The 18,927-nt window shown below is 40.0% G+C and overlaps 1 protein-coding gene across 3 annotated transcripts in view; it reads right to left on the minus strand.

Moving 5' to 3' along the window:
* PRMT8 (protein arginine methyltransferase 8) overlaps positions 1–18,927 on the minus strand; it is a 112,913-nt gene that overhangs the window by 60,940 nt on the left and 33,046 nt on the right. Inside the window, exon 1 of one of the 3 annotated variants that reach the window (XM_073000957.2) lies at positions 1,787–1,870. The exons of the other annotated variants lie outside the window; for them this stretch is intronic. Within the exon in view, the coding sequence (XP_072857058.1) occupies positions 1,787–1,804 (18 nt within the window). The 5' untranslated portion in view covers positions 1,805–1,870. Of the gene's footprint in view, positions 1–1,786; positions 1,871–18,927 lie in introns of those variants that run through there. 3 annotated transcript variants of the gene reach the window in all.

The raw sequence follows: 18,927 nt of genomic DNA on the forward strand, positions 1-18,927 counted from the left end.
ACTGAACATTGTGAACATGAATGTATCTCCTTCTCCTTTCTCTATGCTATTGTCCCCTGTGCACTTTGCCTCTATTTTTGCTGCCACGCCGAAGGTCTGCTGCTTTGTATATTTATATATACAGTGGTGCCTCGCTTAACAATTTTAATTGGTGCCCAAAAAACATCGCTATGGGAAAGCATCGCTAAGTGAAACGTGTTTTCCCATAGAGATGCATTGAAAACTGGATAATCCGTTCCAATGGGAATGGATTGCCGTCCTGAAGCAAAAATTGCCATAGGAAAAATCGCTAAGCGAAACGCAGTTCCCCAATTGAAATGCATTGAAACCTATTCAATGCATTTCAATGGGGGGGGGGAAATTACAACAAATTCAAAAAGAGTCAGAACAAAGTCAAATTAGTTTAACAAAGGGTTTATTAAGTGGACTTATGATTTCAAGCATTCTAAACCTTTTAAAAACATTTTTAAACATTTAAAAGACAGCCAACACGAGGCTGTCAAAACCATCATTAAGCGAAACAGGGGGACCCAAACTGTCATCACTATGCGAAGCAAGGTCCCAAACATCGCTATGTGAATATCGCCCATAGGAAACATTGTTAAACGGAGCGCAAGATCGCTCCGGAAAACTAATCATTAAGCGATTACATCGTTAAACGAAGCAATCGCTAAGCGAGGCACCACCGTAATTTTTGTTGGTACATGTGTCTTTTTGTAGAGGAGGAGCGTGTGTGTGTTTTTCTTCAGTCAGAGAGCTCTACACATTAAACAGCAAGAAGCTGACAGATTCCAAGATGGAATCTTGGAATGGGTTACTAGCCGATCTGGTTGGTGCTCCTGTCAAAGCCCAAGTTGAAAGATGGTATGCCACTGCAATCTGGGCAGTTGACATGATACCACCCAAATGCCTTCTCCCCTGCTGAGCCAATTCTTCCTCTTGGTATACCCAACAATTACAGGCAATGATGCAAAATAGGAGAAAGCTAGAGAGCATTTGGAGGCAGGCCCCAACAGAATCTTAACTTAAAAGCTGCACAAACTGTGTCCAGTATTTACTTAGCAAGGGTGAAGGCCACTAGAAGAGCTTAGATAACTGGATAAGCAAAGCCCCAGACCATCAGGCCAAGCTATTTTGTGCCATACGTGATTGTGGTGTTCGCTCCTCGTGCCCCTGCCTGAATCTCCAAACACAGAGCACACAAAGGCAAACTAATACTCCTTTTTACCACCCGCCACCAATTGATCACTAAATCAACATTAATTATGGAAGGATGGTCCAAATTTCACTGTCTTTTAAATAAAACTTGTTTATTGATTACAGATATTTGATTATTAATCATAGGTAACTTCTACAGGTTTAATTATCATTAGTCTCAACCTTCTATTTGTCATAACAGTTCTTATTCACTCTTCACTCTAATCACACCTCAGATCTCCCAAATACCACACTCTATCTCTCCACTCTCTTCTCTCTCTGACTCACTGACTTCACTCTCTGACTCCACCTCTTCATTCCATTTCTCTCGGCTCTGTCTACTAGCAACATTCGCCTGCAACATGAATATGCATGACTTCCTAACACAAGTGCATTAAACTTTACTTAGCATATAACACAATCCTATAGGCAATATCACATTTAATATAACAATTACTATACCTTATACACTAAACATTTCACTACAATTCAATAATATACTTTACCTTATCATTTACACTTAGTACATTTAACATTTTCAGCCATACAGAGATATCACAATCAGGAAACTTTTACATAAATAATTAACCTGTAAGTCATAGTCCATTTCAGTTTATTTTCAAAGTCCTTGCATCATTCACCTAGCCTCCTGGAAAGCGCATCTGCGACAATGTTGTGGGCTTTTGAGGCACGATCTGAGTCTCTGTTGCAAAGTCCATGTCTTTCACCTTCCTGTTGTAATCAGGTACACTGTGGACTGGTCCAGTTGTCATCACCTCCTTCCGCTGGACACATGCCTGCTGGCACTCAGGAGTCCCTCTGTTGATCACTGGCTCTTTCTTCTGCAACCTTTTCCGTTGACTGGCAGTCATCGGCCACTCAGTTGTCCACTGGATGTCGTCTGTTGGTCGTTTTATAGTGAAGCTTGCTTTAAGTCTGGCTCAGGGCTTCACTTTCTCAGCTGGGGAAAGGGTAGGCAGTTCCCTCTCCTCCTCCCGAACATCTTTAGATGCGTCCCTCTTTAAGGCATAAGGGCTTACATCTTCCTCCTTCTGAATCACATAACTGACATTGTTCATTGTTGAAATTACTTTATAGGGTCCCTCCCAAGCTAATTGTAGCTTGTGACCCTTGAATGGCCTAAGTAAAAGAACATGTTCTGGCCCAAAAGTTATTTCCCAGGCCTTCCTGTCATACCAGGTCTTCTGCTTAGTCTGGGCAGCCTTTAGGTTCTTTCTGGCTATCTCCAGAGACCTTTGCAGGGTGTTTTGCAACCTGTTCATATATACTATTATTGACTCTGGGTCACTCTCACTATGGTCTTCCCAGTTCATGCAGAGCAAATCTAAATGTCCGCACACTTCCTGTCCTAGCAATAATTCAAAAGGACTGAATCCAGTGCTTTCCTATGGAATGCTCCTATAGGCGTATAATAGGGATTGTATTTTGCAGTCCCAATCATTTGGGTTCTCTGCTACATAGGCCTTAATCATGTGCACTAATGTGCCATTAAATTTTTCAATTAGTCCATTAGTCTCAGGATGATATGGTGTAGAGTTGATTTGGGTGATCTCACAAGACTTCCAAACTTATTTATCAGTCTGGAGGTGAAGCTAGTTTCCAAATCACTGACTATTTCACTAGCAAATCCTAATCGGCTCATGTAATTGATTAAGGCATCTGCCACGGTGTCAGTTTCCATGTTACGTAATGGAATTGCCTCAGGATATCTAGTGGCAAAATCCATAATGGTCAGAATGTACTTATTCCCCCTTCTGGTGGCTTTAGGCAAAGGGCCCACCAGATTGATTCCCAGACTTTGGAATGGGGTAGAGATGACTGGCAAAGGACATAATTTGGCTTTAGTCCTGTCCTGCCCTGTCCCTTGTCTCTGACAGACATCACAAGTTCTGCAATAATAAGTAATCTGTTTAACCATACCTGGCCAAAAGACATTCTGGGCAACCCTTCTTTTGTTCGTGTGATCCCCATGTGCCCAAAACAAACTACTGTGAGCTTGATTTATGATTTTCTCCCTGTATTTACTTGGGACCACTAATTGCTTTTGGGATTCTCCTTTTCTTCTCTATGGGGTGGCTAAAGTTTCCCTATACAAAAGGTCTTTATACAAGCAAAATTTCTCAGGGCATTCAGGAGACAATATAGTGGGCGTTCTGGCTGCTTCAAAGCAAACCCCCAAGCTAATGTCCTCCTTCTGCTCCTGGGCAAAATAATGTTTATTGGGATTCTTCAGAAGCATGAGATCAGCTTCAGCACCACTATTAATCTGGTTTTTCAAGGGACTCTCTCTCTCCCGGCCTTCCCCTGCTACTGTATCCGATTCTGCTGCAGTGGGTGATGTTTGGCCATTCTTTGAGCGTGTAAGTACAAAAGCACTCTTGACGTGCTCTATTAAGTCCCACCCAATTAGAAAAACAGCTGTTATTTCATATGAAACTGCCACCTGCCACTTTCCAGATTAATTTCCATAGTTTATCTAAACCTCTGCGACTTTCAGCATTACAGATTCTTTCCCAATTCCTTTTAGGGTCATAGTTTTGCCTGGAATTATGTCATCCTGGGCTATCAAATCAGAATGTACTATAAAAAGTTGAGATCCTGTGTCCCTTGTAGCAATGTATTTCTTTCCTCCCACTAATATCTCTTCACCAGCGTTTTTGAGAAGGGTATTGTCATTTATTATATAATAACAATGCACTATAGGGGCTTCAGGAATGTCCTCCTCAAGATCAGTAGAAGCTGTGGTTGCCATAGAAGCAGGACTCTGGTTACTGCTTCCCTCAGAGGATTCAACTTGTTTTAAACAGTACACTTTTTGGTTTGATTATCATTCTTCCCAGTATTAAGTTTATTTCTTGTACACGGGAACTGTAAATGTCCAGACTGTCTGCAGATGTAACACGTATAATTCTTTCTCTCATTCTGAGGAGATCTAGTAAACATTTCCTCAGAGTTCATTTGGTTCTGAGGACTAGACCATGCTAATTTAGATGAGGCACCACCCTGGCCTTTATTCCCTGAGGTTTTATTGTGGTACTGTTTGTTGAAAGGTTGGTTGAAGGATTTATTATGGTTGTCTCAGATTGGCTTGTTAACTTTTACCTCAGAGAATCTGGGGTCTTTGTACTCTCTAATACGATCAGCCTGTTCACCAGCTTCTATTAGAGTTTTAGGACTTTTGTCCCTAACTAGATAGCGCAATTCCCCAGATAAAAAAGAGTAAAATCGTTCTAAGCCTATCACAATTTTCATCTGTTCTAGAAAAGTAACTTTTTCACGTGTTGTCCATTTGTCCAGATACTGGTGTAACTTAGACTCCAACTGAGCATATGATTCTTCAGGTCTTTTAGTAAGGGCATGAAATTTTCGCCTGAGATGTTCTGCATTTATGCAATACTGTATCTGGAAAATACCATTTTTCTATAGGCTTCAAAATCTCTAGCCTGTTCTAGGGGAATCTGAGAATAAATCTCAAGCAATTCTCCACTGATTTGTGACCTCAGAACAATCATCCTTTCACTATCTCTGATATTAAAGTCCCAATATGCGTGCTCAAAAGTGATATGAAAAGATTCAGGACAATCCCCTCTCTTATATTGGGGAAATTTCTTAAGGTCAATTTTAGCCAGAATTCCTTCATGGGAGCTGTTATTGTTGTTATATTGAGAGGTTATTTCTAATTGTCTCATTTATATTTGAAAATCCATCTCTTTTTGTCTTAATTCCATTTGTCTGGCCTTTTGCTCAAATGCCTTTTTTCTGGTCTCTTGCTTAGCTTTTTCTCTAATTTCTAATTCCCTGATTCTTTCTCTAATTTCTAATTCTGTAAGCTTGAATTCCTGTTGTAATCTCCATTTTTCAAACTCTTGAGAGCTTAGGACACCTGGTCTTTCTGAGGCATTTTCCTCAGTCTCCAACTGCTCTCCTGGAGTTACAGGGTCACAATTTCCCTCCATTTCCTGAGGTACTAAACTTTGTGCCTCTTGAGACTCAGTTTCCACCATGACTTGTCTTTTAGTTTCTTTGGGAGGCATATTTATCTGAGTTACTGTTACGGTAGCGGTGACATCATCTGCCCGTTATTGCTGTGGCTGCGTGTCATCTGCCAATAGCGTGACGGGAGGTGGGACATAAGAGGGTGGAGCTAAGGTATTTAAGGGGGAGTGAATGAGGTGTGCGTCAGATAGGGTTTGAGATAGGGACTTGATAGGGTCTGGTTAGGGACTTAGGAAATTAGGGCTTGTACATGTTGTGTAGTCCTGTGCTATATATTAGAGTGAAGGTCTGAGAGAGAGAGTGTGTGTGGGGTACTTTATTATTACTGATTGCCTTTTATTTTAATTATTATAGTGATTTACCATTCCTTTTGTTATTATCAATAAACAAGTTTTTATTTTAAAAATCATACTTTTGTCTGAAGAGTCTTATGAGGGAATGGTTGGTGGCAGCGTGAAATAAAGTGAGTGTGAGTGTGACGTGGCAGCTCCTTTGTGTTGTGAGAGGAGGCTGTCACAATAAAACTGGTGTCCAGCTGGTGGGATATGAGTTGTCCAGTAAAGCCTTGGCCAAAGTGACCAGAGCAATTTCAGTTAGGGTCACCTGAAGTGAAGAGCATGGGTAACTCTCTAGGATTTGACTCAAGGGGAGCAAATCTAGTGGAGAGGCGCTTGAGCTTCAGTGTGGGAGAACTTAGATAGGAGCTCTGTGGTGTCCATTTTGTGAGGGAGAGTGGCCCAAAAGCAGAGGCTGTGGTGGTTTGGTCAGCGTTTCCAGAGTTAGGAGAACTCTGTGGGGACACAGACCAAGGGCAGCAAAGCTGAGGGATCTCCATTTTAATCAGCAGAACCTAAGTGTGGGTACAGCTGTATTAAAATTAAAGTGATGCCAAAGGCAGATTAATAAAGTATCCTTAGTTTGGCAAGGGGCCCAGTATAAGGGGCAGAAGACGCCAAAGAAGTGGAGTTACAGTTACCAGCTCACAGCTAGGCCAGCTGGTGTACTCTGTAACTAAATATCAGACCTTAGCACAGGAAGGAAAAAAGTGATTTAAACAGAGGCTTGGAAATAAAACAGAGCCTTTTTTTTGTGAATAAAATGCCCTTAACTCACAGTAAGAAATCTGAAATTGAACTGAGATCTGCAGAGATGGCTGACAGTTCAGGCGATGAGTTTAATGGTGAAGGGGAAAGATTTTCCTCAGCGCAAGAGGAAGAGTCCTCTAGTGAACATTTAACAGACCTAAGAAAATTGGAATTAACACAAGCACATGAATTCAGAATGGAACAGCTAGAGAAGGAGGCGGAGATAGAAAGGGAGAAAATTGCTCTGGAGAAAGAGAGAATGTCTTTTGAGATTAGGAGGCTGGAATTAATGAACCAGAACAACAACAACAACAGAAATTCTAACTCTGAGGAGGGACGGTTGTCAAAAGCAGATTTAAAGAAATTCCCTTCTTATAAACAGGGAAACTGTCCTGAAGCATTCCTTACGCTTTTTGAAAGAGCATGTGCAGATTTCTCTGTCAGAGAGTCAGAGAAAATGATAATTTTAAGGTCTCTAATCAGTGGGAAAATGGCTGAAGTCTACGCCGATATGCCAATCGAAATAAGTAAAAATTATTCAGAATTTAAAAAGATGGTTTTTGCTAGATTTGGCATAAATGCAGAACACCCGAGAAAGAAATTCAGATCGCTGTCAAAGAAATCAGATGAGTCTTACACACAGCTTGGTTTCAATTTAGTTAAATGTTTGGACAAGTGGTTAACACAGGAGGGTGTACAGACAATTCAACAATTAAAAAATATTATAGGATTGGAATAGTTCTATTCCTTACTCCATGGTGAAATTAAATATCTGGTCCAAGAGAAGAAACCTTCAGACGTTAGACAAGCAGCTGAGATTGCAGATTTTATTTCACAAATAAGAGGGTCTTCGTATTCTGAGGGAAAAAAACTGAGGAAAACATGGGAAGACTACCCTAAATATTCCAAAGGGCAAGTTCAGAGCCAGCAGAAAGTGGGCGGCCATTTTGGTGGAAAGTCTTCAGAACAGGGCCAAGCCAAGAGCCAGATTTTGGAGGGAAAATAAAAATTAGAAAAATTGGCTGGAAAAAGCTCATGGGGAGAAAGAATTTGTTACAACTGTCAAGAGAGGGGCCATATTGCTTCCCAGTGTACTAAAACAAAGCAAAATAAAGAAATTTTACCTCAGAAAATGAATTTAAACAAGGCTAAGTCTGTGTACTGCATTCAGAACAGTCAAATGGCTCCCCCTAGTGAAGAGCCGGTTGTTGAGTCAGCCGAGCTCTCTAAAATGGATACATATAGGGGACAGATCTCAAGTTATGACGATAATATTACTATTGCTGAAATTAAACACTGTTTATATATTAGAACCGATTCTCAATTATTTGAATCAGCTGGAGACAATATAGGAATATCCTACCTCAGAAGTACATAATTCCTAATCAGCATATGACAATCAAAGGGATTGGGAAGGAGATAGTGATTTTGCCTGTAGCAGAAGTTTTAATTTGTTATTAGGGATGGCAAGGGAATTGGCGCGTTGGAGTTTCATTGCAAGTCCCTGCAGCAGTGCTTATAGACACAGATCTCTCAAAACATGTTAAGAGTGCATTGGTGGTTACGCGATCACAACCAGAACAAACTGAGGCAGAAAGAAACATTACTGATTTTCAAGAGAGAGATGGAAATATACCCCAAGCTGAGGCATTTTCTCTAGAAATACCTCAGAAAAGTATATTTTCCCAAGAGCAGTTAGCAGACTCCACTTTAAAAGGCTGTTGTGAGAAAGTGGCTGGCAAAGAATTATCTCCTGAATCCCCTGGACGTTTCATTATCAAACAAGGGTTACTATACAGAGAAAAGTTGATAAATATTTCAAAAGGGGGACCTGAGATTAGAAGCCAGTTAGTTGAACCAGATAAATATTGTTCAATGATTTTGGAAAGGGGACATGCAGACATATTCGCTGCACATTTGGGTATAAATAAAACCAAACTGAGAATAACCCAGAATTTTTACTGGCTTAAAATAGAAAAACAGAGTAGAAATTTCTGTCAGAAATTTGATGTGTGCCAGAACCAGAGTTATAACAGTGACCAGACTGAGGTTTAACTGTGCCCTTTTCCAGAAATCTCTACACCTGCTAAAAGTATTGAAGCAGACATTATAGAACCATCGTTTGCCTCCAGACCTATAGAGAGATTGTGGCAGATTTGTGGAGTAAAACATTTGAAAACTTCTCCTTATCATCAGCAGAATGATGAATTAACGGAGCAGTTTGGTGGGACCATTCCAACTGAACTGTTAATAGAGGGGATGGTGAAAGATCCATGTAGTGTAATTCATGAAATGGGTGACCTCAGTTCCATTAGTGAGGGAGATGAGCACCTGGGCAGGAAGGTGGTTCATGTAAATGCCCTGGAAATGCACCCCCGCATGCTGTAACCCCATACAGAGTAACCCATGATAGCGTTCTCCCCCATAGGGGAAACAATGTTGAGAATGTATCTGTGAGTCAATATGTAGAGGTGGAGAAAGGCATCCACTCTGAGGCTTTAAAGAGGGACACCTCCAGAGATGATCAGGTGGAGGAGAGGAAATTGCCTGTCCTTTCCCCAAATGAGATGATGAAGCCGCAAGCCAGAAAGAGAGCTGGCTTCACTATGATACATCCATCTGATGACATCCCGGGGTCAACCGAGTGGCCGATGACCGCCAGATAACGGAAGAGGTTGCAGAGGAAGGAGCCTGTGGATGACAGAGAGACTCCTGAGTGCCAGCAATCATATATCCAGCTGAAAGAGGTGGCAACATCCGGACCAGTCTTCATTACGCCTGGTTACCACTATGGGTCCACCTTCATTTCAAATGCTGTGAAATACGGACTTGGAAAGGTGAGGTGGTGCGCTGATGACTGCGAGAGTGAGCATGCTTTGGACATTGATAACCTGGACTTTGCAAAAGAGACTCAAATCTTGCCTCGAAAGCCAAACGACTGACAGGAGACTGGACAGTTGTAATTGTCATTAAAATTTGCATCTCCATGGACATTAATGTGCTTTAATATTGCAGGACTATGATTTTGAGGTTAAGGTTGTCAGAGGGACTATGAACTGTGTTGCTGACGCCTTATCCTGAAGACCCGACAACGACGGTTGAACTAATATGGACTCTTTTAATAACCTTTAAAAATTATAAAATGTGTTGTTATTTCTATATGGTTTATGTATATATGTACGCAATTGCTTATTTGAATGTAAGTATATGTTAAACGATATAGTTGTGCATAAATGTGTTTAATATGGTTATGGTAAGTGGTAATGTGATATGCAATGTTTTGTTTTATGTGCAGTTGTTTTGGGTGAAAAGCACCTTAGCTTTCCCCCCACAAAACAACTTTTATAAGGGGGAGGTAATGTTACGGTAGCGGTGACATCATCTGCCCGTCATTGCTGTGGCTGCGTGTCATCTGCCAATAGCGTGACGGGAGGTGGGACATAAGAAGGTGGAGCTAAGGTATTTAAGGGGGAGTGAATGAGGTGTGAGTCAGATAGGGTTTGAGATAGGGACTTGATAGGGTCTGGTTAGGGACTTAGGAAGTTAGGGCTTGTACATGTTGTGTAGTCCTGTGCTATATATTAGAATGAAGGTCTGAGAGAGAGAGTATGTGTGGGGTACTTTATTATTACTGATTGCCTTTTATTTTAATTATTATAGTGATTTACCATTCCTTTTGTTATTATCAATAAACATAAGTTTTTATTTTAAAAATCATACTTTTGTCTGAAGAGTCTTATGAGGGAATGGTTGGTGGCAGCGTGAAATTAAGTGAGTGTGAGTGTGACGTGGCAGCTCCTTTGTGTCGTGAGAGGAGGCTGTCACAGTTACTTATTCTAGAGTGTGTTTATACTGATTTTATAATGGACCTGTCTTTCTTCTTTTACTTCCAGTCACTTAAATGATTTCTATTTCAAGCAAAGGCTTTTTCTTTTTCCCCCTCAGATCTGCTCTGACACCTGGCTTCTGCTTTTTCCACAAGCGATCCCTAAACTCTCAGAGCCTTGAATCTTAAGCTAGCCCACTGGGTCTTCAAATCTTGAGGTGAATACACAGAAATTTTCTCTCAGAGTCATTCCCTATCTTAGACCCCCCCCCCCCCAGGTCTGGGTTCAGAAGCCTCCACCACTAAGCTTTCCCAAAAGCTCTAGTGGGCAACCAAACTTCTTTTACCTCAGACCTCAAGAAAATTCTCTTTAAACTCAGGCTTGACTGGATTTCTTCATATCCCACTGCTGCCACCAATTGTGGCATTTGCTCCTCGTACCCCTGCCTTACTCTCCAAACACAGAGCACACAAAGGCAAATTAATACTCCTTTTTACCTGCTGCCACCAGTTGATCACTAAATTGTCAGAGTATAAAATTTACAGGCTTGAGCAGAACACATGTCCTAATGAGCAGCCATTATGTTCAGGTTTGTCAAAATGCTGAGTCACTGTGACTCAAGAGGGCTGGCTCAAAGCAACATCTGTGCTGATTGGACACAGCCAGATGCATAAGTGTATATATGTGGACTGTGCAGAGAAGATGTATTCCTGCTATTCTGATGAATTCATGGTGTCATGCTGTCGCTCTGTATATCTGTAAATATCCTGTAAATAGACGTCTGGTGGTGGAAGAAGCTGATAATGTCCGTGTGAGTCATTTTGCCATAGGGACCTTGAAGTTACTCTGCTAAGATTTTCCATATGTTCACACACTAACAAGGGATTATGGGCCCTGCGAAGACCGCCTTGTGGAAAGAACGTTGGTGAGTACCAGTGGGTGCCACTATAGCAGATGGAGGAAGAGTTGGAGATCCTGGAAGGTGGGAGTTCTGACATTAAGAACCCAGGAGGGGAAAGAAAGAGAGTGCAACTTGGGGAGATGATGTCCACCCGTTTGTGGAGTCCTTCAGGGGTCAATCATCTCCCTGTTGCTATATAACATCTATATGAGGCCTCTGGGGGAGGTCACCAGGAGTTTTGGAGCTTCATGTCACCAATTCTATCTCTCTTTCCATCCTTCTGCAATGGATGTTGTCCCATCCCTTGAGCACTGCCTGGATGCCATGGTGGCATGAATCTGGACAAGATGGAGGTCCTGATGGGGGGTACTCCTAGTGTCTGCAGTTTTTTTTGGGGGGGGGTAGTCTCCCTGCTAAGGATGAGGTATGGAGCTTGGGTGTACTCTTGAACCCAGCACTATCAATGGCTTCTCAGGTAGTATCTGTGGTCTGTTCCTTTTTAAAAAACAACTTTTTTTTATTATTTTCAGAACAAAAACCAATGCAAAAATTCAAATAATAGTGCTTGCTATACCCTAAATTCTACTGTGTACCCCATACCCACGGGACCCTTTAGAACAATACCCTAAATTCTACTGTGTACCCCATACCCACGGGACCCTTTAGAACAATACTTTTATTACATGCTTCCTTTCCAGAATTGTATAGATTGTTGTTTAGAGGCTTTCCCCTTTCCTTTCACTAGTACAAATTCAACAAATCTACCTCAAATAGCATAAAAAATATTTGAACTTATTTCCCCTCTTTTCATCTTGAGTTCAGTAGTCAATTTATCATTTAATGCAATGTCCCATACTTCACCATGCCAATCTTCTAATTTAATATCATTTTTATCTTTCCAAAACCTAGCTATTAATATTCTAGCGCTTGTCATAAAATCGGAAATCAATTCCTTTGAACAATAATCAAAATTTGTCTTCTCAAAAATTGACAACAAAGCAATTTTAGAGTTAAATTCAATATCTTTACCAAATGTATCACAGATTTTCTTAAAAATCAATTTCCAAAATTTCTGAATCAATTTACAATCCCCACACATATGATAACATGTACCGATTTCTTCATCACATTTCCAACAAGCTTTAGAGTGATCTGAATTTATTATATTCAACTTCACAGGAATCATATACTACCTTAAACAAATTTAATTTTTTTCCCTTTATCCTTACTGACATTAACCTTAACACTCTCATCTTCCAAATTTTTATCCAATCCTCTGTTTTAATTTCTGTCTTTAAATCAGTTTCCCAAGTTAATTTCAAACCTTCTGTTCCTATCTCTTTATCCTCTTGTTCCAAAATTACATTATATATTCTACTTACTGCTCCCTTCATCAAAACATCTTTCTGTATATCTTCATGTGATGATAGAAATTGTTCATATTTAGTACATTCTCTACATTTATCATTGGTTTTCAACCATTCATTTGTCCATCTGTCTAATTCAATATAATTGTACCATTATAGTTTATTAGTTTGAAGTTTAACCACAATCTGATCCTTCGATCTCATTTTACTCATCCAGTCCTTCAATCTAGCAACATATGTCTCCTTAAACTTAAAGTTTGTAGGAAAATTTTCTATTTCAGTGACTAATTTTAATGGTGAAGTTGAGGGACATAGCTTCTCTATATATTTATTTCATATATTTAACATATTTCTTAAAAGGGGGTTTTCATCTGATTTATTATAATTCTTTTTACTACATTAAACAAGTATTTTTCAACATTCCCATTTATTTCTGAGGATTCCGTATCCCACCATATTAATTTTTCTTTGTTGTACATAATATCTCCAATAAATCTTAACTGATCCACTATATAATAATTTTTTACATTAGGAATACCTAAACCTCCTCTCTTTTTTTGAGCATTGTACCAGTATCTTTTATTTATTTTAGATTTTATACCTTGATTACAAAATCCATTTACTAATCCCTGCCAATACTTGAACTCTTCTTCTTCTAATTGAATTGGAAGCATTCTAAATAAAGAGGTAATTTTAGGTAATATTTTCATTTTAACCATAGCAATTGTCCCAAGCCATGATAGTTTCAATTTAGAATACTCTTGCAATTTGTCTTTAATAGCACTTTTTAGTTTATTAACATTTTTCTCCTTTAATTTTTGTTATTTTAACTATATTTATAACTAAATATTTAATATGATTACACATTCTAAAACTATATTTATTTATAAACATTTCTTGTTCATGTTCATTATAATTAAACATCATTTGTGGTTTTTTTGCTAATTAATAGTTAATCCTGTTATTTCCCCAAATTTTTCTAAATATTTTTTAATATTGTCCATACTTTCTAGTGGGTTTTTAATAGTCAATAATGAATCATCAGCAAATAAGTTGATCTTAATTGTATCCTTTTTTCCTAGTCCTTTAATTACGTCATCATTTCTTATTGTATTAGCTAGCAATTCTATAACCATACGAAACAATATTGGTGAAAGTGGACAGCCTTGTCTCATACCTCGGCCTAGAAAAATCCATTCTGTTAAACCATCATTAACTATTACTTCTAAAGTATTATCAGAATATAATTGATCTATAACCCCTGTAAATTTTTTACCAAGTCCCCAACACCTTATTAGGAATTTTAACGTTGGCCATTCAACATAATCAAAAGCCTTAAATATATCTAATGACAAAACAATTGCCTTTGTTTTTTCCTCTTCTATCTCGTATATAATGTTCAAAACCCGTCTGGTTCCATTATCCATTTGACTTCCCTTAATAAAACCACATTGATCTTCCCTAATATAATTTGCTATAAAACTATTTAATCTGTTTGCTAATATAGCAGTGAAAATCTTGGCATCTTGATTTATTAAAGATATAGGTCTATAAGATCCCGGATCCATTTGGTCCTTGTTGGGTTTTGGAATAAGAATTGTTTGTGAATGTTTCCAAGAAGCTGGAATGGTGTCTCCTTCCATTAATTTATTATAAAACATTTTTAACTTAGGTATCAAAATGGAACTAAAATGCTTATAATACTCTGGACCCAATCCATCAGGGCCTGGTATTTTACCATTTTTCAACTTGTTAATAACTTCGGCAATTTCTTGTTCTTTAATCTCTTCTAATACTTTTTTACCATCTTCCAATAATTAAATTTTTAAATTCTCGTTTATATATTTTTCTATAGTCTCTTTCATTATATTATTTCCACTATATAATTTCTGATAAAATTCATGAAAAATCTTCATCTTTCCTTATATTACAACTCTTACCTGTTCTATCTTCAATTATCCCAATTGTGTTTTGTACTCTTCTATTTTTACACATTCTAGTTAATAATTTTGAATTTTTTATTAAATTCAAAAATGCCTCTTTATATACATCAAATCCCTCTGAACTTCCTCTGTTTCTAAATGATCTCTTTCTCTTAACTTGAATTTCTACCAATATCCTTCTATCTCTTTCTAAAAAAAAAAAAAAAATCTATTTTCTAAATTTTTCAGATCTTCCATTTTTTCACATTTATCTCCTTAATTTTTTTCAATTTACAGGATTCCCTTATTGTTATTCCTCTCAAAGTTGCTTATATTGTGTCCCACAACAGGCCTAATTTCGTACCTCCTGCTTTGTTTATTATCCATAATTCTAACCATTCTTTCTTTATATTTTCTATTACCTCTGAGTATTGGAAAATATTATTTATTTATTATTGGATTTTTATCCCGCCCTTTTAGACGGGAGTTTACTCAGGGCGGCTCACAATATATTGTACAGAAACAGATTTAAAAACAACAATTAAAATCTACAATAATAATATAATCAAGATGGGAGAATAAACAACAAAAACCAGGAAAAGTCAGCCAGGGTGGCGGCCAGGCTCCTTACAGGAGTGAGAAAATACCAACACATTTCTCCAACGCTGGCCGCATTGCATTGGCTGACCATCTGTTTCCGTGTCAACTTCAAAGTTTTAATGCTCACTTATAAGGCCCTAAACGGTTTAGGATATTTGGCAGAACGCCTCCTCCCACCAAGGTCTACCCGGATCACCCGTGCAAGTCAGGAGGTGAGGCTGAGGAGCCTGACGCCGAGAGAGGCCCGGAAGGAGAAGACACGAAACCGTGCCTTCTCGGTGGTGGCTCCTCACCTCTAGAACAATCTCCCTCCAGCAATTTGCGCGGCCCCCAAGCTGGGCATCTTTAAAACCCAACTAAAAACATGGCTGTTTATTCAGGCCTTCCCTCCAGCCAATTCTTGATTTTTCTCTTACTTTTCCTTTTTTATTTTACTGCTGTTCTTGTTTGATTATTATGCATTTACCTATGTTCTTATTATCTGTTTTTATATTAGGAAGCCGCCTAGAGTGGTCCGGTGGGCCAGATAGGCGGGGTATAAATTAAATAAATAAATAAATAAATAAATAAATAAATAAATAAATAAATAAATAAATAAATAAAGTAAAATGAAGTATTGGCAGGAGGGAAGGCCTGCCTAGGGAGCCAAGTTTTTAATTGGCTCTTCAAAACAGCCAGTGAGGGTGCCAGGCAGATCTCTGGCGGCAAACTGTTCCAAAGTCGAGGGGCCACCACCGAGAAGGCCCAGTTTCTTGTTCTTTCTTTCTTTCTGGGCCTTTCTGGGCATCAGGACCCTCAGCCATCTTTCCTGGCTATAGCGAGTGACTCAAGTAGATCTAGGAGGGAGAAGGTGTTCTGCCAGATATCGAGGTCCTAAACCATTTAGGGCTTTGTATGTCATCATTAACACTTTGAAGTCAATGCGGAAATGAATGGGCAGCCAATGCAAAGCAGCCAGAATGGGAGAGATATGCTGGAATTTTCTCATTCCACTAAGTAATCTGGCTGCTGCATTCTGCACCATTTGGAGCTTCCACATCAATCTCAAAGGTAGCCCCACATAGAGCACATTACAGTGGTCTAATCTCAAAATAACAAGCACATGGACCAGAGTGGTGAGGGCCCCACCATCAACTTAGGAATGCAGCTGGACAATCTGCCACATATGGTAATTCACGGAGCGGACCACTGACGCCACCTGGGTTTCCATGGTAAGCGCCGGGTCCAGATGTACTTTCAAGCTGCGAACCTCACTCTCTACGGTGAGAGTCACCCCCCCCAAAGAGAGGGAGTTTCCCAAGTCACCAATGGAGGGGCCACTCACCCTCAGGACCTCCATCTTGTCCAGGTTCAGCCTCAACCCATTCTCCTGCATCCATTGCAGTATGGCCTCCAGACAGCGCTGAAGGGACAGAAAGGCATCCACTGAAGTAGGTGAAACTGGAGATGTAGAGCTGAGTGTCATCAGCATACTGATGGCACGAGGCTCCACACCCCCTGATGACCCCACCCAACAACCTCATATAGATGTTAAACAGATTTGTTAAACAGAACCCCACAATTGAGACTCCACAGGGCCGAGACCCTCTCCCCAAGCTGAACTCTCTGAGGACAGTCCTCCAAGTAGTGCCAGGCCACCGATTCCCAACTCTGAGAGCCTCCCCGGGAGGATACCGTGGTCGACGATATCGAAGGCGGCAAAGATATTGAGAAGGACCAACAAGGACATTTTGCCCCTGTCAGCCTCCCTCAACAGGTCATCCAACAGTGTGACCAGTCCCATTTCTGTGCCATGGCACGGCCTGAAGCCCGAATGGAATGGATCCAGGGCATTGGTTTCATCCTTAAGGGCCTGAAGCTGATCAGCCACCACCCTCTCAACCACTTTACTAAGGAACGAAACATTGGTAATGGGCCTGTAATTGCCAATATCATCAGCTGCCAAATTTGGTTTCTTTCTTATGGGCCCAATGAGTGTCTCCTTGAGGGCAAGAGGAACTTTGCCCTCTTGGAGAGACCCATTAATTATCCCAGTAGCCCATTCTGAGGGTGCTAGGGTTTTATCTCTTGTCCAAACAGGGGTTTTAGCAGATTTATCTTTTCTCCTTGACACAGAGATGTCCAATTAAGAATAATTATTATTGTTACAAGCTTTTCATTAGAAGCAGAGCATTACGAAAAGTCCAGCAGCTTCAGACCCGAAAACTGAAAGTAGTTTTCAGTTTTAAAACAACACAGTCCTTAGAGAATGTAACTAAATATACAAATTCCTTATCTTTCCCTTCAGAGATTTATGCAAAAAGAACCACTCTTCATGAGGAAGAAATGCATTTTAAAAGCTTTTTACCATGCTGGCAATATGGAAGTTCGGCTTTTAGCTGGTCATTCCTCCCGAGTGAAAGTGACGTCCCCTGTGGTCTGTTCTACCTATTTCCATCTCAGGTGGCTCACCCAGCTGCATCTCTACCTTGACATCAGCTCCCTCACCTCACTGGTTTATGTACTGGAAGTCTCAAGATTAGACTACTGTACTATAGTGCTCTCTACGTGGGGCTGCCTATGATGCTGCTATGGAAATGTCAACAAGTCCAAAGTATGGCAGCCAGATTATTGTGGAGAATAAATAAATATCACATCTCTCCCATCCTGGGTCCCTTGCATTGGCTTCCTGTGTGTTTCTGAGCCAGCTTCAAAATGATGATATACAAGGCCCTTAATGGTTTGGGACCTCAATACCTAGCAGAACACCATCTTCCAGTGAGATCTGCCCACTTACTTGTTCACCCAGGCTGGACGGCTGAGGACATTGACGTCAAGAGAAGCCCAGAAAGAGAAGACCAGGAACTTGGACTTCTCAGCGATTACACCACACCTTTGGAATAAATTCCTGCCTGAAATTCACCTGACTCCTTCACTGAGGTCCTTTAAGCAACTGATGAGAACTATTTAGACAAGTGTTCCCAGACATTACATCAGCAAAACACAGAGTTCCATCCAGCCCTTGAACTACCAATTGCACCATCTTGAATGTTTTTAATTACATGTCTCCCAAGTTGTATTTTTTCTTTTCTAAGATTAATATAGCATATGTCTATCTTTATTTTCATATTATTGTGATGTTAATGTGTTTATTATTTTATATTTTAATGTGTTTATTATTTTATATTGCTATTAGTGGCCAGAGGATTGGAAAAGATCAGTCTACATCCCAATCCCAAAGAAAGGCAGTGCCAAAGAATGCTCCAACTACCGCACAATTGCACTCATTTCACACGCTAGCAAGGTTATGCTCAAAATCCTACAAGGTAGGCTTCAGCAGTATGTGGACCGAGAACTCCCAGAAGTACAAGCTGGATTCCGAAGAGGCAGAGGCACTCGAGACCAAATTGCTAACTTGCACTGGATTATGGAGAAAGCCAGAGAGTTCCAGAAAAATATCTACTTCTGCTTCATTGACTATGCAAAAGCCTTTGACTGTGTGGACCACAACAAACTATGGCAAGTTCTTAAAGAAATGGGAGTGCCTGACCACCTTATCTATCTACTGAGAAACCTATATGTGGGACAGGAAGCAACAGTTAGAACTGGATATGGAACAACTGATTGGTTCAAAATCGGGAAAGGAGTACGACAAGGCTGTGTATTGTCCCCCAGCTTATTCAACTTATATGCAGAATACATCATGCGGAAGGCCGGACTGGAGGAATCCCAAACTGGAATTAAGATTGCAGGAAGAAATATCAACAACCTCCGATATGCAGATGATACCACTCTGATGGCAGAAAGTGAGGAGGAATTAAAGAACCTTGTAATGAGGGTGAAAGAGGAGAGTGCAAAAAACGGTCTGAAACTCAACATCAAAAAAACTAAGATCATGGCCACTGGTCCCATCACCTCCTGGGAAATAGAAGGGGAAGATATGGAGGCAGTGACAGATTTTATTTTCCTGGGCTGCATGATCACTGCAGATGGAGACAGCAGCCACGAAATTAAAAGACGCCTGCTTCTTGG

The sequence above is a fragment of the Pogona vitticeps genome, chromosome 5 (genome assembly GCF_051106095.1).
Source record: "Pogona vitticeps strain Pit_001003342236 chromosome 5, PviZW2.1, whole genome shotgun sequence".
NCBI lineage: Eukaryota > Metazoa > Chordata > Lepidosauria > Squamata > Agamidae > Pogona > Pogona vitticeps.